This window comes from Amphiura filiformis, chromosome 5 (genome assembly GCF_039555335.1).
Source record: "Amphiura filiformis chromosome 5, Afil_fr2py, whole genome shotgun sequence".
In the NCBI taxonomy this organism is placed as follows: domain Eukaryota; kingdom Metazoa; phylum Echinodermata; class Ophiuroidea; order Amphilepidida; family Amphiuridae; genus Amphiura; species Amphiura filiformis.
This window is the reverse complement of record NC_092632.1, coordinates 30,007,117-30,032,489: the sequence shown is the minus strand read 5'-3', so window position 1 is coordinate 30,032,489 and position 25,373 is coordinate 30,007,117. Positions and strand designations below refer to the sequence as shown.

The 25,373-nt window shown below is 36.4% G+C and overlaps 2 protein-coding genes across 2 annotated transcripts; both read left to right on the top strand.

Annotated features, from left to right (window-relative positions):
* Positions 1-881: 881 nt before the first annotated feature.
* On the top strand, positions 882-4,462 carry LOC140152124 (sodium-coupled monocarboxylate transporter 1-like). The gene is made up of 5 exons (XM_072174420.1): positions 882-1,326; positions 2,716-2,935; positions 3,286-3,403; positions 3,991-4,058; positions 4,397-4,462. Exons 1-5 carry the CDS (start codon positions 1,193-1,195, stop codon positions 4,460-4,462), a joined length of 606 nt encoding a protein of 201 aa, XP_072030521.1. The 5' UTR covers positions 882-1,192.
* A 5,532-nt stretch (positions 4,463-9,994) lies between these two features.
* Positions 9,995-23,707, top strand: LOC140152944 (sodium-dependent multivitamin transporter-like). The gene is made up of 11 exons (XM_072175495.1): positions 9,995-10,144; positions 11,925-12,065; positions 12,637-12,722; positions 14,413-14,460; positions 15,617-15,684; positions 16,167-16,255; positions 19,258-19,403; positions 19,848-20,001; positions 20,553-20,658; positions 20,905-21,044; positions 22,286-23,707. Exons 1-11 carry the CDS (start codon positions 10,026-10,028, stop codon positions 22,362-22,364), a joined length of 1,176 nt encoding a protein of 391 aa, XP_072031596.1. The 5' UTR covers positions 9,995-10,025; the 3' UTR covers positions 22,365-23,707.
* Positions 23,708-25,373: the final 1,666 nt, after the last annotated feature.

Sequence of the window (25,373 nt, the reverse complement as noted above, 5' to 3'; positions counted from 1 at the left end):
TTGGTTCTTATTGTGTTGAACAACCCTAGTGAGAACCTTTTGTTAGGGCTGTTATCAATGTCTAGACAAGGGACTTTTCCCATGACTCTTGACTTACAGTAAAGTGAATTTATTTTGAACCAAGATTTTAACTCGAACTCGAAAGTTTTGTGTGAAAATTGCTCAAAATTATGTTAGCTTCCTACTCTTTGATATTTATTCTTGGTCGAAGTTGTAAAAACTTGTAACGCAACTTAATCAAAACAAATATGTATGGTATGATATGGTGCGGGCCCAATATTTTCAAGCAAAATAATTTACAGGGTGTTCATTTTTGGTCAATGGGCTGGTTGAATTTACTGGCTGTATAAAATAATTTACTGATGGCACTTTTTTGTTGTTGAACTTAGTGAAAAAAAATATTTAAAACATTTTCCAACAAAATTGTACAGGCAAGTAATAGAGTAAAAAAGTACACTTCAATTGGGCCTTCGTTTTGAAAAAACAAACAAAAACAAAACACAATTCTTAGGGGGCAAATTCTTCTCAGACACCCCTTTCATCTTTATTTCATAGATTGGTGATCCACCCAAACAAGAATTTATGGCTACGCGACTGGGAATCAACGGTGCGGAGGACGGAAGGGGGAAATCCTCCTGGATGAAGTTAGAAGATTTGATCTTGATCATGCTTGACTTCCTCGGCCTTGGCGAAACACACCTGACAGAAACAGAGACACCATCAACAAAGATGAATACACCACCCTTCAAGCATTTAAGATGATGGCATTGAAAAAAAGGTATTGGACTTGGTGGCGCCAGTCAAGTTAATGCAGTGACACAGATGACATGCTGGTGGCACAGCACAGTGTGCTGGTGGCAGGTGCTGTGAGGAAGAGGTCATTCCCCAGGTCATGGAAACTATAATCATGCCGATATTATCGTTTACTACCGATGTATTTTAAATCCATTGTACACGGGTACAAGTACACCAGGTCAAAAACACCGAGACTTCAGGCTAGTAATGTTCCATTAGCATTAAACCACAGATATATTTTGGGGGAAAAATTCAGCTCTGTCAACTGAATCAAACTTCAAAAGGCGTTCTATTTTAGTCGAGGTCACATTTACTACGAGTAGCCGGCCGGCGGCCGGAAGATTTCTGATTTAATAACATTAATGTATTCTACCAGAGTCGAGCTGAACCCCTTTAGATGATGGCAAATGCGAATGGCACGCATCCACTAGGTGCAGCTGATTATGCTGTGTTTTCTATTTTTCTGGGTGTTGCAGCTATTACTGGTATTTATCATGGCCTCGCTAAAGGAGGACAGCGAACAACATCACGGTATGGATAGTATGAGTCCGGGGTATGAGTACCATGTGTATCATATGTGTGCATGCTTTAAGCTTACTTACGCACATAAAATTAAAATGTATACTATAGTATCTCGGACACGTGTCCCGTTCCGACCTTGGTTTGGGAGCCTTTATCATGTTTATGCATTTAGTTGAATTTGTTCATTGGTCTGGTCAACTGGCAGGTTTATGCAGGCACTAAATACCAACAATTACTATTTATGTTTATACCAGGATTTGGGCAGTAACCTTGTCCTTTATACATATCACAATGCTCTTTTAGATGGTCAGGACGACTTGGACAATTTTATTGTCATGGATTTTTTATGTGATGTTATTATATAAATGCTGAGCTTGTGTAACACTTCATGAACAAATCCAGATGTGCTGCTAACCCTTTAAGAGTAGAGCACCAATATATAATCACTTCCCTGATATAATAATAAGCCTCCTATGCCTTTTCTTTGAACTTTAAAGAGCTATGGAGATTTGAGTTGTAATCTATTTTATATATTAGTGAGCCAGGACTTATTGTATATTATATTACAAATGTTGTGCATCATTTTGTATCTTTTGTTTGATTTTTTTATTTTCTTTGATTTGATTGTGATTTTTGTTGATTTTGATGATTTAAAAAAAAGCACAGGGCATCTCGGTGCCTTGTGGAAAAGATATAAAAAAAAAACCTTACGAAGAGCTATTCGATTTTCCGGCGATTTTCATAATACACACATTTTAATTCTCTTCATAAATGTGTGCTACTTTAATGATATATTAGCATATGCTTAGGAACCGAACCAAAATAATTTTGGTGCCCCCCCCCCCCATAATCCCAGGTGAAGTTAAAAAATTATGATAAAATAGAAGGGAAAATGGGTGTTTGTGACCTATAACTTGCAAAATATTCTGACTCCGAGGGGAAAGCACCCCCAGGGTGGCCCACTAAAATGTTTTCAATTTTCAGCTTCCTCCCCCCATGTTGAAAATCTTCCTAAGCCAATGTATAGCCTATATTTAGGCCTAATTTTTGCCGATAGTATATTTTGCTAAAAGACAATGCTTCAATGTTCATAACATTTTTATTTAATTCACAGAATTTTGTTTCAATCTTGGTCATGTCAACAGTCATATTGTTCCTCGGACTTCCAGATAATTTTGTGCACGATAATTCATAAAAATAGCAGCATTTATGCAAATTAGCTTATTAATTATGCATGCATGCAAATTAGATTACACTGCTAGGCAATACATTACAACATTTCAGAAACACTTTTACAATACCCTGAATTTTTTTTAAATGCAAGGATATTTAGCAACTATGAGAATTTTTACATTTGAAGTGACTAACGGGATTTTTCAAATTTATCGGATTTTTTAGATACCTGCTCGCAGATAGAGGAGTTTTCAGTCTTCCAGTGGCGATGACTCTGTTGGTTTCCTTTGTATCTCCAGTACTTCTTTTGGGCTTCCCTGCAGAAGTGTATGTCCACGGTGGTGTTTTTATCAACAGCATCTTTGGTAATTTCATCTTATATCCTATAATGGCATTTATTTTCGTGCCAGTGTACTATGACTGTAAGCTGACAAGCGCCTACGAAGTAAGTTTATCGACAGTTATACAATCTTTTAATATGCTCTATTTTGGAACTAAGACCTTCTGAATTTGGCGGGTGATGAACTTGGTTTCATCAGTTTAACGTTTTAACCGAAGTGAATACGCTCAACTGGTCCCATCAGGACCCAAGTGTATCTGCATTGCCATTGTGGCTCGGGTAAATAATTATGTAATCTTCCCACCCGACAACCCGAGGGTGCTCAAACAAGCAACCGTCAACTAATAACAATGAAGACATAAATGTGCCTCATGTTGGCTAGTTTACGTAAAGCTGTTTTAGTAATTTTTGTTGATAATAATGTAGGCTCCAAATTTCTTACATTTTTGCTACAGTACTTGGACAGACGATACAATTTTGTGTTGCGTATTATAGGAGCATGTATTTACATCTTCCAGACTTGTTGTTATATGGCAATCGTCACCTATGCGCCTTCACTTGCAATTGAAGCAGGTAAGCCTATCGCCGACAAACTTGTATTTATTTATGTGCGGTAGATTTGGATGAATTTTCATGCTTCTTTTGGATAACTTTGTTTGTGAACGAAAATTGTCGAAAACATTCCAGAAATTTACTGTAGTTTGTGAGCAAAAATTGTGAAAAACATTCCAGAAATTTACTGTAATTTTTAACAGAAATAATAAAATAAAACTAAGTATTTTCTTGGGGCTCTGTTTCGTTTAATTTGATATGTTTTGGAGGTATGTTTCGGAATCCCAGCCGCACACTAAATACAAAACGAAATGACCCAGGGGGCATCAACGTCATTAAATTGCCTTTATTACTATTAGGTGTAACAATATTCTCTCTAAATTTCTCAGATTAAGAATTAAAAAATCTGACCACTTCCCTGTTCTGACTTAAGGTTGAAATATTCAATCTGATAGTTTAGAATTCATTCGATTGTGATCTGCGACAAATCCCAAATTGGATTACAATACTTAGTCGCAGATCACAATCGTTAGTCGCTCAGATTGATTTTCAATCTAAGGAATTTACAGTGTTCATATTTTTCTAAACAAACTCTATTTTCTTATCAGTTACCGGTTTCGCCTTTTGGAAGAGTATCTTGATAACAGGAATTGTGTGCATATTCTACACAGCTATGGTGAGTTACAAAAACAGGTGTTTTATCTGTGTTTCTTGTCAAAGGAAAAGAGAGTATGGCCTGTAATAGTATAACGGTTAACGCGCACTTCTCTGTTTAGACTAGGTTATGAAGACTACCACAATGATGTCAAAATATGATTGGTTATCAGGGTCTAAACTTTCAACCTATATTGTATTATAAACATACAAACTTACAGTTATGCAAACAAGTTAATAATGGTATTATATTAATGATAGACACCGCCAATTTTTTTTTTTTTGCTGACGGAAAGATAAAATAATCAGACAATAATGTTAGGCCTATAATTTTACTTTTGTTACTTGTCATGTCTGTAGGGCGGCTTAAAGCATGGTCTATGCTTAAAGGCAATGATATGGACTGATGTTATTGTGTTTTTGTAATGTTTGGTACTACCATCATGGTGCTTCAAAGGCCTATTATCATTCTATGCCGTCTTTGATTATGCCGCAGCTGCGGCATAATTAATGAGTATAACAGCTGCGGCATAATGGTGTCAGGACGTTTCGCCCCACACCAGTACATACCACTACCAGTTCGCCCCAATACACGTACATACCGCGACCAGTTCGCCCCAATACACGTACATACCACGACAAGTTCGCCCCAATTGACTCACTGTGTAAACTGTAAAGTGCCGTGAATGCAGTGCATGCGGTCATATGGCCAATCAATACAACTTCCAATTGTTTGCATTTATATTCATGTATTATGAGCTATTATGGAATAATCAATACGACCTATTCATATAATAATAATTAATACGGTATTATAGTAAAAATTATAGTATTATTATTATTTTCTTATGATAACAATAAAAAATAACTATCATTATTATTAATAGTACAGTGTAGGCCTATATTAATCATATCTTAATTATTATTATATTATTGTATCACTTTACATTGTGTTGTTTAATTTGTTTATTTACTGTAGGCCTATATCTTTAAGCTTTGTAAACAAATTTGACGGTGTTCTATGAATTTTATGCCATTAAAATGTATTTATGTATTTTATGAATTTGTTATGTTTTTACAATCCATTGTTCGTAACTGATACAATTTGTATTTTCAGTAGACAGTATGCAGTGCTGTTTTTAAATAAATGTTGAGTATTTGTAACAATTTGGCTGGTGCTATATATAAACGTGTAATGCTATGAATTTGTTTAGAAACCCATGTGATTCAGCCCCGAGATTCAGTTGAGCTGACTATGTTTATGTTATGAAAACATTTTATTTTTGATCATGTAGGCCTACTTTTCCATCCATGGGTTTTTTTACTTACCTATTTTATCGAGTATGTTTTTACGACCCCGAGAATTACGGGCCGTGTTTTGAAATTGTGACGTAGGCCTATATCGGGAGGCACGCGAAGAAGAAAAAGTTTGCAAAACTGATTAAAGCCCAGTAGGCCTATTAATACGATTTCGGTCAAATTTTAATTTGGTTATCCTTTGGCAAAATATTATTAGTAATACGCTCCTTTACCCACATCCAAAGACCCGTCCTTCTTTTTTTCACGCAAAAGGCAAATTTTTGCTCCCAAGACCATTTTGTGGGAAAAGTCATATATGTTCAGATCTGCAGGCAGCCAAAAGATTTAATGGTGTCTTGCAGTGCATGCAGCATGCGTTTGAACGTACATAAATTATTATATCATCATGCATTGTAGGAGTGGGATTTTTGACGCTCTAGGCATATAAACGTTAACCATAACACCCCTCCACACCCCGCACCGCCCACACGCACCCCCACATACTGAAGCTCACCTTCATTCCAGGCCTCGAATTAAGGATCTGAAGGGGCACGGCAACTTTTTTAGGGCAAATTGAAAATTGCCTTGGATTTTCACTAAAAAAGCAAGGCAGCACAGCAGTTTGTAATATTTCAAGAGGGCATCATGGCAACTGTTGAAAATTTGAGAAGGGCACCACGGTAATTTCTCAAAAGTGAAGAAAACACACACAAACATAGATAGATGTTTTTATAATGAAGGGGCAGGGCTGGGGCACCGACAGTAACTTCATTAGAGGGCACGGCAAGTGACTGCCTTGGGTGAAGGACATATTTTGAGGGCATTACAGCAGTGGGGATGGGCACCCACAGCAAAATGCCATGGGTGCTGTGGGTTAATTCGAGGGCTGCTTCATTCAGCAGTATAAACACACATACTAGAAGAATTGAGCGCGGAAATGGAAAATGTCACTTTTGCGCACATAAATCTGAATTTGAGTTTTCTTTCTCCAATAATTCGAAATGGAAAATCGTTCCCAAATAATTTTGTTTCTTTGCTTGGTTAGTTATTCTCTATACAACCACCCGGTATACCCCCCCCCCCCCCACCCCCACACACACACCCCCACACAACACACATCGTCATGATCGGTCACCCATATACTCAAACTTGAAATTTGGCGCAGAAAATCACTTTGACACTATGCATTATATAAATGTTATTGAAATCTAAAACCAAAGAAAACAACAAGATATTTATTTTAATTTAAGACCAGAGGAAAAAGCTGAACTTCTGGTATGGAAGAAGTGGCCTACTCATGATAATGGTGTCTTCCATGCATGCAGCATGTATTATAGACATTATTATATCTTCATGCATGGTAATGTATCCGGTAATGTATACTTTTCATGCAAGAATGGGATTTTTGACGTTGTAGGCATACTAAACCTTTTAAAAACAACCATATATTTTTATACACCCCTCCACCCCAAGTTACACAACGCACACCTTCATGAACAGTATTGAACAGAATAAAAGAATTGAGCGCGGAATTGGAAAATGTTACTTTTGCGCGCATAAATCCGAATTTGTGTTTTCTTTCCGCTATAATTCGAAATGGAAAATATTTCCAATTTAATTCTTTTACAACATAATTATAGGCCTAATACAATATTTCACACGAGAGATATTCAACTTATTTATTCTCTGAGAACAAACTTTTTCTTCTTCAATTTAGTTTTTACTTTAAAAATGTAAAAAAAAAGGGCGATAGCCTATTTAATGTTTAAAAATGTCAAAGCTTACATTGAACTCGGGCAAATTCATTATGTTTTTAAGATATTGGAGCTACCATGGGTAAAAAATCCAATTAATGGAACAATTTTGTGTAACGTGTTTATTGATAGGGGCTTTGATTTATTTGCAACGTTATTTTCCCTATTCACGCGCACGTGCAAGTATAGGTCTTCCCTATATCAAACTAGCCTGAATCCTTCTGGCCTCTAATGGCGGCGCCTTTTTTACCCACAATCCTTCACGTTGCCTTATTCGAGGCCTGTTGGTGTAAAAAAGAAGAGCACTTTGACAATGGAATTCCAATGTCATTAATAATTAATTAGGCTGTTCTGATCATGCGCAGTAGGTCAACACAGGCTTTAGTCTCCTCCTCCGCCGGTAATAATTGAGTGAGTAGGATCAAACCGGCATAGGAGGAGACTATCATGACGAATTTGCTGTCTACCGTAGATAGCCGATAATTACAAGTAATTTTCATAGGCCTATGTATAAAATAAAAAAGAATCCAAAATGCCCGTATCGTGGGGATATATTGTTTATGATATAAATTATAATAACTATGCTCTTGAAATAAATAAATACGGCGTGATTTTCTAAATGTTAGGCAATCATAGTGAGAAATTAAAATATGCCCCTGGGCAGTAGCTCTCATTTTCTTCGGAAGTGGGGATCCCACATTTTTCAAAAGTCGGCATCAATAAAATTGCGACCCCTCCCTATTTCGGCAACAAAGATTTTATGACCCCATACCCCCCTAAACAGGCTAAAATTGTATTAAAATCAGTCTTTTTGAATAAAATAAACACACTATCTGTCAACTTGTGACTCGGGTTTATGCATGATATCATTTTAAACTTCATATAGGCCTAACTCATTATTTTTCCTGTTCACACGCGCACCGTCTACTATAGTCTATATATCTACCTCGTCGAGTCACCGGCACTAGCTCAGTTCAGCGTGTTCTGCATTAGCTTAGCGTTACTTATAATTATATATCAAATACCCAGATTTGGAACTATAGCCTATATGTTTCTCTCTTATGCTTTCTGCATGACTATACAATATGCACATCACATTTCTTTACTGATTTCTAACAAACACCACCGTGAAACACCAAACCTATATATTATATTATATTAATCATACTTATTTATGAAGGGTGCAATCTGACTATTTTGATTTGTATATAATGGACAGTTATTTCATCATACCGATAGATTATGCTACTGTGCAGCAGTGCGCTGCAATGCACCGGTGCTCCTTTGTTAAAAGGGAAATCCCTGATGGGACACAGTCAAAGAGCTTTTAAAATCCCCGATAAATTCTTTGTTGAATAGTAGCATTTTCATTAATGCAACATATTACATAGCCTATATATGATAACTTTAGAATGTATATTTGATAATGACTATTATCAGTAACAACCGGAGGGGACCTTAAATCAAATTTCTTCCAAATCTAGGTATATCAAACACCCAGATTTGGAAGTTAGGCCTATACGAAGTGGTCCTTTGTTACCAAAAATAAATAGATGTTTGAATTGGTGAATTGGCGCAAGGTATGGTACCTTCGTTGTCTGTGTCATGTGTTTTCTCATATTTTAGTATGAATTCAATAAAATAAGTAACCACTCGATGAACAATTATTACGGGTATACTCGACTGACAAATTACATTATTTGATTAACAGTTTGAGCAAGTTTGAATGGGATGAAACCGAGTTTGTCTTACTTTCAGAAAATTAATCTAGAAAATTAATTAGAGGAATCAATTATTTTCGGTCATGGATATTTCGGGGACAAAATTGTGATATAAAGTGAAATAAGTATTAAAATATTGGTATAGCGAGAGCAATAAATATTTTGCGTAAAGCATCCAATTTGGGGCGAACTGGTCATGGTATGTACGTGTATTGGGGCGAACTGGTCGTGGTATGTAATGTGTATTGGGTGAACTTTTTTGGGGCGAATAGGTTTCGGGGTGAGACGACTCGCATTCGGCATAATCACATACGATATAGAATGCCTTTTCAAAATAACTAACTAAGTCGTGTATTGCCGAATCGTCTTAGGAAAGAGGAAATAATCACATGTGTTTTATACCTCATGTATAAACATCATCCCAGCAAACACAAAAACGTTTTTAAAACGTTTTTAATAAGTTATATTTTGGCTTTTGATTTAGGTAAAAACGTTTTAATAACATTAAAATGTCGGGTTATATAAAGGTCATGATAACGTTTTAAAACGTTTTGTATGAAAACACACTACAACAATATTTGTAAATGTTTTCAAAAAATGTTATTGTAAACTATTTTTACAAACATTTTCCCCAAATATTGTGTCAATACTTAAATAACATTATGTTAAAATGTTTGAACCCAGCAAACACAGAAATGTTCTTAAAATGTTTTATTTCAAAACCTTTTAATAACATTTAAATGTCGGGTTATACAAAGGTCATGAAAACGTTTTTAAAACGTTATTGAAAATATTTTGGGCTAACTTTTTCGCAAAATATTTTTTCAACCCCCAAATAACATTCTGTTTAGAATGTTTTCAAAGTTTTCAAAAATGTTATTGGAATGTTGTTAAAACGTTTTTATACCCTTTATATAACCCGACATTTGATTTAAACGTTTTCTGTAAAACATTTTTGTTTGCTGAGCAGTAGATTATTAAAAAATGTTTTTTAATGTTATTAAAACGTTTTATACTCTTAATATACCCTTTATATAACCCGACATTTAAACGTTTTCTGACAACCTTTTATAACCTTTTGCGAATGATGTCGAAAACGTTTTGTGTTTGCTGGGATGATATTAAAGAAATATTAATTGAATAAAATACTTTTCCTTTTATTACCTGTCATGTCTGTAGGGCGGCTTAAAGGCAGTGATATGGACTGATGTTATTATGTTTTTTGTAATGTTTGGTACTACCATCATGGTGCTTATTATGGGAAGTATAAGAGCAGGCGGCTTTTCTTATGTATGGCAGTTCAATAAAGAACAAGGACGCTTAAATCTAGGATAGTAAGTACTGTAATAAAGTTGAATATTGTTGTGGCGCAATTTATAATGTATTATCCATATTATGAGATTCATACAATTCTACTCCCGTCTAAACGGCAGCAAAATGATGGCAGATAATTGGCAACTTCGGGTAGCAGAAACTCTCTTGTAAGTCTGTTCCCAACATTGCGTAACGTTATTATGAGGGGTACATGCTTTTTGTAACTTAAGGTTGGTCTGAACCCTGGAATTGTGGAAACTTTCGGGCCTCATAACTTCTAAACTGTTGGTCTAAAGTATATAAAAGTATACATATTTAGAATGGCAAAGACTTGGTAAGTTCATCTGTGAGGTCAAATTTGGGCCAATTTTAGACCAACAATTTAGAAGTTATGAGGCCCGACAGTTTCCATAATTCCAGGGTTCAGACCAACCTTAACATAAAGTAACATTACGACAATGCAGACTGCTCGTATTCACAACGTTACGTAAATAATGATTGAGACTGCATTCTGCTAGCATGCTCACAACCTCGCTTGAAATTGCGAAAACGGGCACGTGAAGTAGCCCTATACTATACGGCCTACTATAGGGCCTTTAGGCCGCGGCAATCCAAAAACTACGCTATATCATAGATCCTGGCTACTTTTAGCGGTTCCCATGGCATATAGTGTATTTAAAAGGCCATATAGTAGGGCTAACGTGTGAACATTACAAGTTTCCACAAACTGAGTGACAAACTTTAATGAGCTGTGATATCATCACCCAATTTACATCTCGCCGTCCACAGCCAATGCAATTGGAGCACCATTGGCCTCATGACATATCATTTATACACAAATGCGCTAGAAAAGGATTTAAGAGTGTATTTATTATGCAAATAACCACTTTCCATGCTCCACAGCTCAGTGTATCGGGAGCTAATACTTTATTAATATGCTAAATAACCTTCCCAATTTTACGTGGTGAAGGCCATACTTTCAATACCTCAGTAAACATCAAAAGAGTAGCTCGCTGTTTTCCGTGTCAAAAAATGGCATAGGATTTCTAGCGCACTAATAAATGAGATTTAAATGGTTTTCCAATATTTATAAATATTGCATGGTACCTTGAAAAACCTTGGGAAAATTGCCGAATTGGCTAGAATATACTTTATGGTCAATACTATCGAGTGAGTTTGATATTTTTATGAATGAACTGTAGTCTGAATGAATGGCAGCACCCCTTCATCCACATTCACATTCACATTCACTACGAAACAGTGAAATGCTTGGTTGAAATTACATGTGTCGGTTTTTTAAAGTTTTTTTTAAATTCTTTTGCATGTAATATGAAGATAACATATTCAATCAATATTGATTGTGATATTTTGGCCTAAATACATTTGTTTAGCAAGATAGGGCTTTCGAAAGGAGTGGATACGTGCAATTTGCCTAATACCCTTGAGTGTGTGATTATTGTGTAGTCAATTCACCATACACGGGTGAATGGGACATGTCCTCTTAACTTATAAGTCGCGATGCGATGGGCACAGACTGCTCGCATTTTTACGTGAAATTGCAATAGGCACAGACTACTCACAACTTAACGTGATGTTGTGATGGGCACAGACTGCTAACAACTTTATGTGAAGTTGCTCGCAGCCTACATTGAAACTTGGACCTCTATAACAGCCTCTATGACACCCGTTTGTGATAATGACTTGATTTTATTTTACTTTTCAATAAGATATTGTGTTTTACAAGCGTGCTTGTTATTATTACCTTTGATGTTATTAAATCATAAAATTGTATCGTTTCAGTTGCCCAATAGATGTTACCGAGCGAATGACTTTACCAAGCGCTATCGCTCAATCTGCTTTTGTGAAAATGTCTTTATGGGCAGTTAGTCAGACAGGGGTTCAACGATTCTTGGCTGCAAAAAGTAAAAAGCAAGCACAAATGTACGTATCCTGCAGTCTTATGTTATTTACAAAAGAAATAAACATATTATTGTCACCCCGGATTGTCACTGTTCTGTTCGTACATACGCATCATTTGAATCAATCGGTGAAGGGCGTCATGTTTTCCGCATACGGATGCATGCCAAAAGTGACTACAAACGGTCCCGTGAAGAGCTGTTCCATTATGGACACGGTGGAAAACTATTACGGGGAACGGCGATAATTGAAGTGCCTTACGCGAGTACTGAGTGACATGGTAAACGCGGCATTCCAGTCAACGTAAAAGGAAAATCAATAACGCTGCCCTCTATAGTCATTATAGTACAAATGGACGGTTGTAGTTACCTAGCTAGGATTCGTCGTTATGCGAGAATTATAGCTTTGGATTGCATACCACTTCCTGGACTCATAGGCTCTGGAAGATTTAAAATATTAGGGGAAGGGGCCCAAATTATTGGGGCCCATGGCTGAGGATTTCACATGAATCCATGAGCGGCACATGCCCGTATGTCTATTACCCGTAATATCAAATAATTTTTCATCACAATTATTTCTGATTATTTCGAACCAGATCGGCATTACTAAATTTACCTTTCTATGGATTAATTTTTCTGTTGGCGTGTCTTGAGGGATTGGTGTTATACGCATTTTATCATGGTAAGTTTTCAACAATAATTATATGATCGTTGATTGATGTACCGTTGTATTATAATTTCACTAATCTAAGAGAAATAAGAAAAGAGAGAAGGAGAATGGCTCAAAATGCTTCATGTTTATGGTAGGCATGATAGGTAGGCTATTCGTAATGCTGATTAGACTGGGTTTCAACAGGTGCAGCCCACGATGATAGGACTACTCTTCGGTGATCGGTGATACAAGTACCACAGAATAACTCCTGACATATTTGCCCTGAAGAAGATTTGATTTGATTTGATTTGATTCGGTATCTCCATATTACACATACAACAAAACAAGGTAAATAGATATAAAATTCATTAAGACAAATAACATATAATACACATAAAAAACAAAGCAAGGAGATAGCCCTTTAAGCCCAAAGGCTTATTTCCGAAGGGGTCCTTTATACATAGAAGGGCAAAAGGCATAAATAAAAACAAAAACATACAAATAAATATATATATATATGCACAAGTGAATATTAAAAGTTAAAAAAAGTAATTAAACATGATTAAAATCATTAGAAACTAAATTTGGTTAAAAAGATGAGTTTTTACAGACTTTTTTTTTTTTTGTTTATCAGAAATTGATGTAATTGCACTTGGTAAGTTGGCCCAATCCTGAATGGCATTATAATAAAAAGAGCCAGAAGTGATGGTAGTGGATTTTGGAACACGAAAATTTTGAGCACTGTTTCTGGTACTATATTGGTGCACGTTTGAAACGCTGGTAAAATTTCAACTAAGGTAGTCTGGGCCAACTTCATTAAAAATATCAAAAACATGGTTCAACCTGAGTTGTTTTGCCCTATTTTGTATGTTAAGGAAATTATTATCATCTTCTGTGATATGATACATGCAATTCTTATTTAAAATGAATCTGATAACTTTGTTTTGAGCAATTTGTAGGCTTTTACTCATCTGCTTATGTGTGCCAGCATGCCAAGAAGAAATAGAATAATCAAACAAACAAAGTACAAGAGCAGAGCATAAAATTTTCTTGATATTTTGATCAAGAAACTTTGCCTGTCTGTAAAGAAATTTGAGTCTAGAATTTACTTTTTTTATGACACCAAGACCCATTTCTTCACCATTCAAGCACTGGTCAATAGTAAGACCTAAGTATTTAACTGAGGGAGTAGCATGAATTGTTTGTCCTTCACACTCAATGGTATAATTGTGCCAATTCTTCAATTTACGTTTTGTTCCAAAAGAATGAGTTCTGTTTTACCCATGTGGAGAGACAGTTTATTATCAATGAGCCATTTGTTACAGCTTTCCAGATTTTTGCTAAGCTACTGCCCAATTTTTAACGGATCTTTATCAGAAACCAAAAGAGCGCTATCGTCTGCATACTGAAGGAGCATACAATCAACACAGTTGGGCATGTCGTTCACGTAACAAAGGAACAAAATGGGACCTAAGATACTCCCCTGTGGAACTCCACATGTTAAAGCCATAGAGTTGGAGTCTGAGCCATTAACATTAACAATCTGTTGGAGCTTTAAAGGCGAACCCATTGAAATCACGTTCTCCGTAAACATGAACTAACATGGCCCGGAAACATGGCTAAAGTACCGTATTTTCATCATGTTCTTGATAATTTTATATTCTAAAGATTGGTTAATATCTTTTAGCATTCCTATTGTCTCTTTATTTGATTGATGCAGGTGATATTTCCTCAAGTTACTCATTCCCAAATACTACAGACATTCCAGGTATGAAGAACGTTATGTAACTTTTTTTCTTGCGATATACATATACTGCGCCAATAAAGTATCCTTACACTTGGTAAAATAATCACAATTTCCAAACTGAACAATATTGAGGTAAATTTGTTTTCTTAATAGATGCACTATCTAATCCTGCACATTATGACACCCCGTTGAATCCAATGTGACTTCAAAAAGCAAAGTTACAAGTTTTAAAAGTGACGAACTGGCCTATTCAAAACTCCACAGACTAGACATCTGGTTTGAGAATGGTGAATGCCTAATTTATGCGTTTGGCTTTAATTCAAGATAAAAGGAACAAAAGAAAACTGAAACAAAAGAACTGACAATTAAAATGAACGTTATGAAAAGTACAGAGAAGTAAAAACTGAAATAAAAACTGCTTTAAATAACGCTTCATTGAAGAAACTGTGTTGTCTCTTTGTTGCGCTTGTTGGAATCTTTTTGCGCCTTGTATAGGCCAGTCTGTTGCTTGTAACTTTACTTCTTGAGGTCACATTGGATTAAATGTGGTGTCATAATGTGCAGGATTAGATTTATTAAAAAACAAATTTACCCCAATATTGTTCAGTTTTGAAATTGTGATTATTTTCCCAAGTGTAAGGATACTTTATTGGCGCATTATACATATAATTATGATGCATTACTCGGATCCGTTTAATTTGATATAATAGAGAAATATCCCTTACGGTGGGTCGAAGTGGAGAATGACATACCGGTGTTTGCACTCAAGGAGATCACATGGCTTGATAAAGGGGTGTCGTTTCTGCTCTCTGTGCATGGTTGTTCTCTGGAAGGAGAAACTTTCATTTTGATATATTATTAAACTAAACTCTAAATTGTCCAACTCGCAATACCTGTCATAAATATGTGTCCGTAACTCATTTCCTATAAGGTCACTATTGCTGAAACTGGAAAAACATGGCCCCTGTCATCCCCTCTCTTTAAGGAGGTACTTCCCCTCCAAGTTTTCCGATAAAATAATATATTTCTTAGAAAAGTAAATGTAGCAGAAAACAAATAACGTTTAGAATAAAATCCATTTTGAGGGACCAACGTATCGTTATACCAGGTCTAACGCCAATTTCAACATTGTTGTGATGTCCCAAGTTCATAGCCATGTAAATTTCGTACCTTGCAGCATTTGACAACGGCAGTATGTTGGAACCATTACGAAGACAACCACCAAATTATACATCACCGGATCAGGTTGGTTTTCATTAGCTTATTTTGTTCATTTGTTAATCCGTTTCACGTGGTAACACGATTATACCATTTTTCACCCTGATAAAGCAGTGACGTCAATGCGTTGAAGCAGCTGTTTCGTTCGCGCATCTATGGGACGTCTACAAGCGGGGGTGTTGTGTACACCAGCGCTTTGAGCGAACGCTAGCGATTTGATGCTGCACCCAATGAAATTCGCACTAACATCACTGCCACATTATGGTTAAACTTGTTCTTTTGAGAAGAAATTTTCAAACCATTATCAATTAGCAGGTTTTTTGTATCATGTTTTTATTAGAATTTACGACCTCTTTAAATACTTGTAATGCAACATTATTTGCATACACATTGTACATTTCAAAATATACGTTTTACAAAAAAAAAACATGAATACGTCGAGGTCTTGTATAAAGGTACTTAATGTAACATAGCTATTAATACACCATCTTAATATTGTTTTATTTAAGATTTTGATTTATTTCATCAGTCAAGAATTTGGCAATCTTCCGGGTTATCAAGGACTTTTTATAGCATGTCTCTTTGCCGGATCTTTAAGGTAATGTAACATTAAGTTATTAAACAAGTTAATAGCAATAAAGTCTTTGAAAAAACTGCCTGAGCTGGCGCATAATGGGATGCAGTTGTTTTAGGGACCACTTTAAGAACTATAGAAAGCATTTGTAATCAAGTTTCTCCCGACATCTAAATCAGGTCGTAGCCACTGCCCGTACGTTGAACGCAATATTGTTTTCTACGAGTTACTCTAGCTTCGAATTTGCACACGATAGTTACGCATTCGCTAGAATGTGAGCAAATTCTTGGCTAGAGTTCTCGAGCAGTCTACGAGGTGCGTTTTGGGTTCTTATTTGCACCCATGCAGTTACGTTTCAGAAACAAAAATGCACAAAATATATTTCCCAGTGCAATAAGTAAATTTCACCTCAAATAATCAATTTTGTGTTAAAAGTGGATAGAGAAAAAATTGTTTTTACACCGGGTTTTGAGCACGGTACCTCTCGCGTGCGAAGCGAAATCTAGACCATTAGGCAATTTACCCCAATGATACATAAGTTATTGATAAGTAGCAGAATTTTAAATCTATATCATAAAATAACGTATCCACGCAAGGGAAAGAGTGAAACCAATACATTATAGACCCTGATTTCGTGAAAAGCTACGATAACGATGCAGAAATCGATTGCTAACTTCTATGCAAGGGCTTAAAATCAGAACCATCTATTTCGATGGAGATATAAATATCCATAATGTTGGTTCTCGTTGACGATGTAGACTCTAGCGCATATCGAATACATTTCGATTTTGGAGTGATGTAAATCAAATGTCATGAAATAAAACTAGTCCCAGTAACTGAGAACGTGACGACATTTACATTTACATTGGGTATTATCTGCTCATTTAAAAAGTCCAAATGATTATGATAGTGTTCGATCTTCCTAGTTAAGACTAGAAATAAAACGCACAAGCATTAAAATTAACATTTTAATGAATTTGCAAACCATACTCTAAACATCAAAGTTAAAATTCGATATGAAGTTCAGATAAAGAAGGCGTCAATCATTTCCTAGGAAGTTCTCCTTCATTTTCTCTGATGAAGTCTCATGTTTGCTGGGCTAGCTTGGGCTCTAGTATCACTCGCTGGTTAACGAGTGCTTGTGTGAATATAGCACATCCAAGTGTAGGCCACCACAGAGCCCCCCCCCCCAAAAAAAAAACCACAAAAACAAAACAAAACAAAACTGGTAACAAGAGGCCTGCTTGACAATCCTTGAAATGCATGGTAATCAAATTTGATATATCCGTAATAAGTCCGTGGATCTTGCAGTGTGCATTGATAATTATTATCCTGATATCATAGGCACTGGAACCCACCTTGATGAGAAAGTTAACAGTAGTGAGCTTTCAGCCTGGCTTTTCAGTTATTTGCAAGGATAGAGAATCAGGCGTCATAAGGGTGGTGTCCTCATTGTACACCCAATGATTTGATTGCGTCCAATCGTACAGCGCTTGACAGCAATTGCGAAGCTGTTTGGGTCACAATCAAAATCCAAGGTGCCAAAGACCTAACAATCGGGCCTTTTTACAGGTCCCAAATATTTGGAAACTCACCTGAATACTACCCTACGGCCCTACGTGATTCACTTGAAAAAAATAAAGAAAACAAGTAATGGCCATATATGACTAGGGGGTTCAATCTTCCAAGTGTGGATTGGGAACTACAGTACTGGCTGTCCGTCCTGGTGGAGTCTACGCCAACCTCTCACAGCAGATGCAAGACGTTGCCAACTATTTTGGTTAGAGCAGGTTGTGCGTGGACCAATCATGAAGGACAATACATGTACACTAGATATTTTTCCCACACACCCCACTCTGATCGCGAGATCGTAGATTGTCCAAGGCATCATCGGTCACGATGGCATCCCAGCAGAGGGAGAGCGTGGCGCAATGGTTAGGGTACTTGCCTTTATTGCATGAGGTCCCAGGTTCGATTCCCGGCGGTGGCGATTTGCTGGGATATTGACTTGGAAAAAAAAAAATCCGAAATTAATTGGCAACTTCTGTAGATTAAATTCAGACTTCCGCTCTCCCCGTGGTTCATTTAGAATTGGGTAAATGAACCATGAAAGTACTCCGTCCTTCGGAGGGGACGTTAAGCCGTCGGTCCCGTGTACAGAGAGCCATACCTGTACATGTATCTCGCAGCCAGTTTCGAAAAGAGTAGGGTGTTAACCCCTGACTGTTCCCAACCCGTCCCGGTGTTCAAATGGACCCCAATGGAAATAAGCTTCAATAGAGGCTTTCTTGGGTTATCCAGGGTTGTCAAAACCCGAACAAATCAAATCAAAAAAATCAAATAATGGTGAGCACAAAGCCCAGATTTATTGTTCCATGAAGCGGACAATGATGGTATGAAAATCATTTGAAAATTTGAGCTGACCAGTTCATTTATGACAATTCATCTGACAATGTATCAAGTATTGATTCCATGTATAATGATTTTCAAGAAGCCATCCAAACATCTATGAACTTGTTTGTCCCATCAAAATCAATTCGCATCTCTTGTCCGTGGATTAATCAAAAGATAAAACGGCTTCACAGAATCTCCCAAGAAATTCTACTCCTTCATTAAAAAGCTTAAAGATGGATACCATCGGTACCCTCGGTATCCACCCTTCATGGAAGATGGTAAATCGGAGTCGGACAACAAGACCAAAACTGATATCCTAAATTTACTCATGAAGATTCTGGTGTTCCACCGGAAACTGATTCTGGTATCCCATCCACGCCTGATATTATTATCTCGAGAAGGTGATTTAAAGCTTACAAAACGGGGAGAAGACACATTAACCAAAGCATAAATATCTGTCTCGCAGGACTAATTTTAAAATATCAGTGAGCATTATAGAATTATGTAAAACTTTAAAAGCAGCGGGTGTGATAAAGATCCCCGAACATAAAAATTGAATGTTTTATCAAGTAAAAGAAGGTTAGTTTGAGAACTAACAGTGATAACAAATTTCTGATATTTTCATCCCACAGCACGGTTTCATCTGGTTTGAATGGTTTGAGCGCGGTAACATTAATCGACATCATTCGACCATTCCGAAAATGGAGACATAAAGATCAAGACGAAGCTGATATCCAGAGCCGGGAGGAATATGACACAAGACTTAGTAAAATTCTTAGTAAGTGTCGGGGTGTGTTAATACAGCATTTAGTACAGGGACAGGGCGTAAAATACTATAGTCTAAAGTCAATTTTGGAACTGTTCATGTGACTTTTTGAAGTGGCGTCCTTATTTCCTCTTTGATTTTTGTTTTCATTTGCTTCTTTCGGTAAATAAGCTAGTATGCGCACAGTTTTTTAAAGTCTGTGCTCAATGTCTTGCTGTCTTGTCTGACCCCATCAGGACCTGGGTGTGTTAACACACGGATATACCAAATAATTAAACAAACATAATACATATTCAAAGTCATATTATCCGATTTTATTTATAACCATGATAACATAGAGCTTCGTGTGTTTATTTATTTCAAGTGCAAGTTCAATGGAGCTCTATCGTTTATAACAAACAAAATTACGAAAAAAATGTTTATGTTTCCCTTTTCTCATTTTCCTCATTTATATAGCTTTGATTTATGGTGTTGTCGGTCTCAGCCTGGCATTTTTAGCCAGTAAATTGGGCACATTGTTGAAAATGGCATTTTCTGTGTTTGGTGCTTTGGGTGGTCCACTGATTGGAGCCTTTCTACTTGGGATGTTATGGCAAAGAACAAATACAAGGTACAGTTGTGTGTTTATAGGATTTATTTTTACTTCTAAATTCAGTCACAAGATTCTCTATTTAAGGACGATCAAACTTTATTTGTAATTGATTCACAAATAATGGCTGTATGGTTTCAAGTTTATAACTGTAATAAGATGTTGTCAACTGTATCTGCTTCAGAATAAATTATTTGTAAGTGAACCTTCATTTATATACCTGTATTGGAAGATTAATTATGTACACAGCTCCTTGTTCTAAAAATAACTTCGGAATGAAAGTATAAATCATGAAAGTATTAATGATATATGAAGTGCAGCAGTGGTGGCGTTATAGATTTGCTTTCCTTGATTCTTTGCCCAATTTCAGGATATCCAGTGATTTTTTGCTCCGACTAGGGGACCTTAGGACAAAGCCCAAGTTTGGGAGATATCCCAATTACCTCCCTGTTACCGCCACATGCAATGCAGGCAAAGATGGTAACTTTAAAGTTTTATTCTTACCCATAGTCAATTTTAGTGATCACGACTTACTTTGCCAAACTACATACGATTTGTCTATTCAAATGCAGAGGTATACTAATGGGGGTTATTGTAGGAGCTTTACTGGGACTAGTGATGTGTGTTGGTAATTTCAGTCATCAGGACAATCTTGAAGATTCCTTCGGATTATTCCAGGTAATCATTTTGCACTCTATTGTATTCTATACGTTTCTCGAAATGTATTTATTCTTTCTTTTGCACTGCTATGTTGACATTTCTTAAATTTTAAACACTACCCGTTTTTCCCTGCAAAGCTTTGTTCCCACTTTACAAAAGTCTATGAAATTATATATATTTGGCATATTGTATGACAACACATTATACTGATAGTTTGGTAATGCCTATGACTCATTTGTCTGCAAACAACTTTATTTTCCGCAGGTTTCGTTCTATTGGTATGGTCTTTTTACGTTGCTTGTTACTACTGCCATAGCTGTACCGGCAAGCGAGATTGTAAGGCATTTCTCGCCAGCAGAACGAGATAAACAAGTAGATCCTGTACTATTGCTGTCCTATGTCAGGTATTAAAAAATTACACTATAAATATTTTATCCGTTTTGTAACATATCGTTTTCAGTATGATCTGTTTTTATGTTTTACCATGTTTACGGTGATACCAATCAATAGATTTTATTCACATAATGAATTTAAAAATCATATAGAAGGCAACTTCTCGTCAGATTAGGCCTATGGGGAATTATAATAAATAGAAAATCAGTACTTCAATAAGAGCTAATGTACCGCACAAAATCAAACATGCATAACCATATTGTTCTAAAGGGCTAGCTATTCAACAATTCAACTAGTGTTACGATCTAGATGAAGTCCAAAATCACACATCTTCCCAGTTCATGTGTATCCTTAGTGTAAGTTAGTCTGGTGTTAAGACTCCATTGGTGAATTAAACAGCTTACGGAATAAAGCTGAATATCCTTCAACAGAAGATTCCTGTGCTAGGCTAATTTCGTGCTCTTTTACACGAAGGATAAACTCAACTTGACGAAAAAATATCCAAATAACAAACTGTTACGTAATTCGATACAAAGCGTATTATTGCTTACTGCACTGAACATAAAACACAATAATCTTTTATCTTAATGATTTGCAACAGTCTTGTTCTTGTTGCTGATTAGTTTCACGGTGAAACTTTCACTTGTTAAGTTCACGTACTGAAATATTATCCAAACTTAGGCCACCGGGCTTAGGCCGAATGTCCTACGAAGTACATTATAGACTTTTATTCACCATTCACTCTTTTCTTCACTGGGAACAATTGTCTTGTCTGTCCCACTAGGGTTATGAGATAATATTCTGACATATCTGACGTATTTTAACCAAAACTTTTAACTTGTCGAAGGATCCCATCTCTAGCAATAGACCATTTTACATTGTCTGGGGAATTTCCCAGAGATTCCCCATTATGATGTGATCACTGATCACATGCGACATCTGGAATTCCCCAGAACAAATGTAGACTTGTCTGATAATGTTATTGTACACAATGGGATTTTACCATGATCTCATAGGGATTCCCGCATTACATGATATAAAGGGAATTTCCCCAACTCTAAAATGCAACTCTAAATCGAACTGTAAAATCCGACTCTAACTCTAAATCAAACTCTAAAATGTAACTATAACTTGAACTCATAACCGCTCTTTCAAAAAACATTTCTATAGTTCTGAATGAAATAAAAAATAATATGATGATTATTGTTTTTGTTTATATTGATGTTCACAATTACTCTCCGAATTCTTCCAGACCGAAGCGATACCAGTCTGTAGGAAAAGAGGCAGAACTTGACGAAATGAACACTAATATGGAAGAGAAGAAACAATAACAATGACTTCGTACACATGGCACATTCAGTACAGGACATATCCAAACATGCTGGTAAATTGCAGCTTCAGGGAGGAATTTACTAGTTAGAATAGGATCAGGCCCGAGACATTTCGATCACTGTCGATCGGGTTTGGAGGACAACATGGCGATATGTGCATTACGTCATTTTGTGACGACCTTGAGTAGCCAGTAGTATTTAAAATATCGGACTAATGTCATGAAAATATCTTTTCAATTCAAGTTAGTAAGACGCGTGTTTAAATGTTGTTGTTTTTTTGATGAAATGACAGTGGAAATTCGTTAACCAACACAAACTCTGTGAGCACAAAATTTGACAACACAAACGTTTTTTGAGTCCCAAGCCTGCCTTACACATTATGACCTAATAATCCTGTCACCACACTAAAATTCAAGGTCCTAACCATTTTGTGTTCCCACTGTACTACTAGTATAGGCTACTTTTATAATTTTATTATTCTAATTACGTATTATCTGTAAATTTTTTGTCCATATATTAATTTTTATTTTCATTTATATGTGTTTGAACTTTTAACTGATGCGACTGTGGGGTTGCTGCGGCCTGATCGATGGTACAAAAATATGTCTGGGTCCAAATTTGTTGCGCTATCGAGATTCTGATTGGCCAATCAGATGTCGTCTCTGTGCGGCCAAGTTGGGTTTAATAGCCGCCAGTTGCTAGTTAGTGAGCGGAATCATCGGAGGAGACAAGTGTACATGTTTGTGTCCTCCAAATTTACATGGGTATTTTTTATAGATTGTCTTATCTCATCTTTATCTCGGATTGGATATCCAATAACATTATATCCATTTTCCAACTTGTTTTTATATGCATATGCTGTATCAAAATTATTGTTACAGTTTGCAATTATTTATTTACAAAACTGCCACATCAAAATACAACATAAGAATGATCCATCTAGTTTGATTATGAGGAGGCGAATTTGCTGGTTTTCGTTTCTTGTCATGTCTTGTTTTCTGTCATGTGTCGTGTGAAAGAGTTTAAGGTTAATGAGCCTATCGAAGGTTTAGGACGGGAAGGCTCTATCAGCAATAGCTGCCACGTGTCATGTTTTAGATGTGTACACTGCAAAATGCAGGCATCAAAATGTTATGGGGAAGCTACCGTAGAAACCCGTCTATAAGGAATAGAAGCGACTGTGATGATAGCATATTTCACGCTAGCGCCCTCCACAATATTATATCATTATGGAATTTGAGCAAATCATTTACCGACACAAGCAGGTATACAATGTATTATTTTATCTTTATTTCGCATCTCACGAGCATAGCTCACTTGGTAAGGCATAAGACTTTGGTTCTTTAGATCGGAAGATGGTGAGTTCGAGCCTCATCACGGTCACACAAACTTTTATAAACAAAATATTGTTCAAACTTTTCATTTATATTTTCTTGCATTTTCTAAAGACTCCTTTCGTGATCATTTTTTTTTCATATTTAGTTTAAGTTATTCTATTGTTTTTCTTTTATTGTTTCTTTTCTTTGTCTTTTTTTCCTGTTTAATTTTATTTTTTCTTTATTTTTCTTTGATTCATATAATATTGGCAGGATAAGGAGAGGAGGGAACTAAAGACCCATTCAGTGATTTGCTCATCCGGACGATCGTAAAAATCATCAAAATTCACCTTTGTCATTGTCATAGATGTGGTAACATAGCCTGCTAGTGGTTCAGCAGAAAACCGTGTGACACATAATATACATTTGGCTACATTTTATTATACGATAAATACGAATTTATTAAACATGGTAACAAATATTCTCTAGCAGATCGGTTATACGATGGAACTGGTAGGCATAGGCCTATTATAAATTCGGGATATTAAATATCTTCCTGACGAGACAGATCTGCGCATGTGGTCAAAGACGATTCCTTACTAGCCACAGACCGTCCGCTGGAATTAGTTGAATCGCTATGGCTGTTGGTCGGACCTCTCATCTCTCCACATCGATTGTGACCTATCCCCGACATTGCCCTTATGAACTCACATATCCTCCTGTTTTATTCAATACGCTGGCGAAGTTACGTAATAATCGGATTAACTACCATAGCAATAGGTGAAAACAATTTTTGAATATACCGCGTTATACACTGATACGTTCAGGCGGTACCTCTTCATTGAACCATATCATGCTGCACCTGTAAGATCTTTGAAAAGACCAGTATTGTATTCAATCTATGATTGCAGACATACACAGTACAGGTGATGAGTGTAACCTGCTTGTAGCGCAGCGCGATATGTTCAAAATTGTTTTCACCTATTGCTATGGTAATTAATCCGATTAATTACGCAACTTCACCAGCGTATAATGGCCGAATAAATTCTGACCATCACTTGGCTTGTTGGATTCGTCTATACTACAATTCGCTGTCGAAGTGACGTAATAATCGCAATAACTACCATCAAGCAGATTGCACTAATCACCCGCGTATGTCACCAAACATAGCAGGTGGTGTATGACGTGCAGTATCTAAATTCAGTAAATTTTCATCGTCAACCGTGTAATTGAATGGGATTATTTTGAAATTTTAAAATGCTTGAAATATCACAAACAAATAGGCCTATGTTGATAAATAATATAAATACAAGCTAAAACCGTTGGGGTTCGATAATGAACCCCACAAAACTAACCGAGTAGTGGAAAATGCCATACGGCCGGGCGGTTTCACGAGTTGCCGGCTCAATCATGTCATCCGCCGCCTGAAACATAGATTGAATACCACTCTTTTCATAAATACTAATCTTACATGGCGAGTGATTAGCATTTCTTTGACAACTATGGTTTAATGCATAGGTGCCACGTGAACGATGAAGTGCAGGGCTATATATTCGAAATTGTATTCATCAATTGCTATGGTAGTTAATCCGATTAATTACGTCACATCGACAGCGAATAGCCTATAGTATGGGTTCAAGTGGAACAAATCATAGTGTATGTCCATTGCTAGCTATGGTAATTAATCATGTTA

Coding starts and splice junctions, on each gene's coding strand:
- LOC140152124 (XM_072174420.1), top strand. CDS start 1,193: ATGATGGCAAATGCGAATGGCACGCATCCACTAGGTGCAGCTGATTAT. Junction 1,327..2,715: donor GGACAGCGAACAACATCACG/GTATGGATAGTA, acceptor CGGATTTTTTAG/ATACCTGCTCGCAGATAGAG. Junction 4,059..4,396: donor GCATATTCTACACAGCTATG/GTGAGTTACAAA, acceptor TCATGTCTGTAG/GGCGGCTTAAAGCATGGTCT.
- LOC140152944 (XM_072175495.1), top strand. CDS start 10,026: ATGTTTTTTGTAATGTTTGGTACTACCATCATGGTGCTTATTATGGGA. Junction 12,723..14,412: donor GTTATACGCATTTTATCATG/GTAAGTTTTCAA, acceptor TGATTGATGCAG/GTGATATTTCCTCAAGTTAC. Junction 21,045..22,285: donor CTATTGCTGTCCTATGTCAG/GTATTAAAAAAT, acceptor GAATTCTTCCAG/ACCGAAGCGATACCAGTCTG.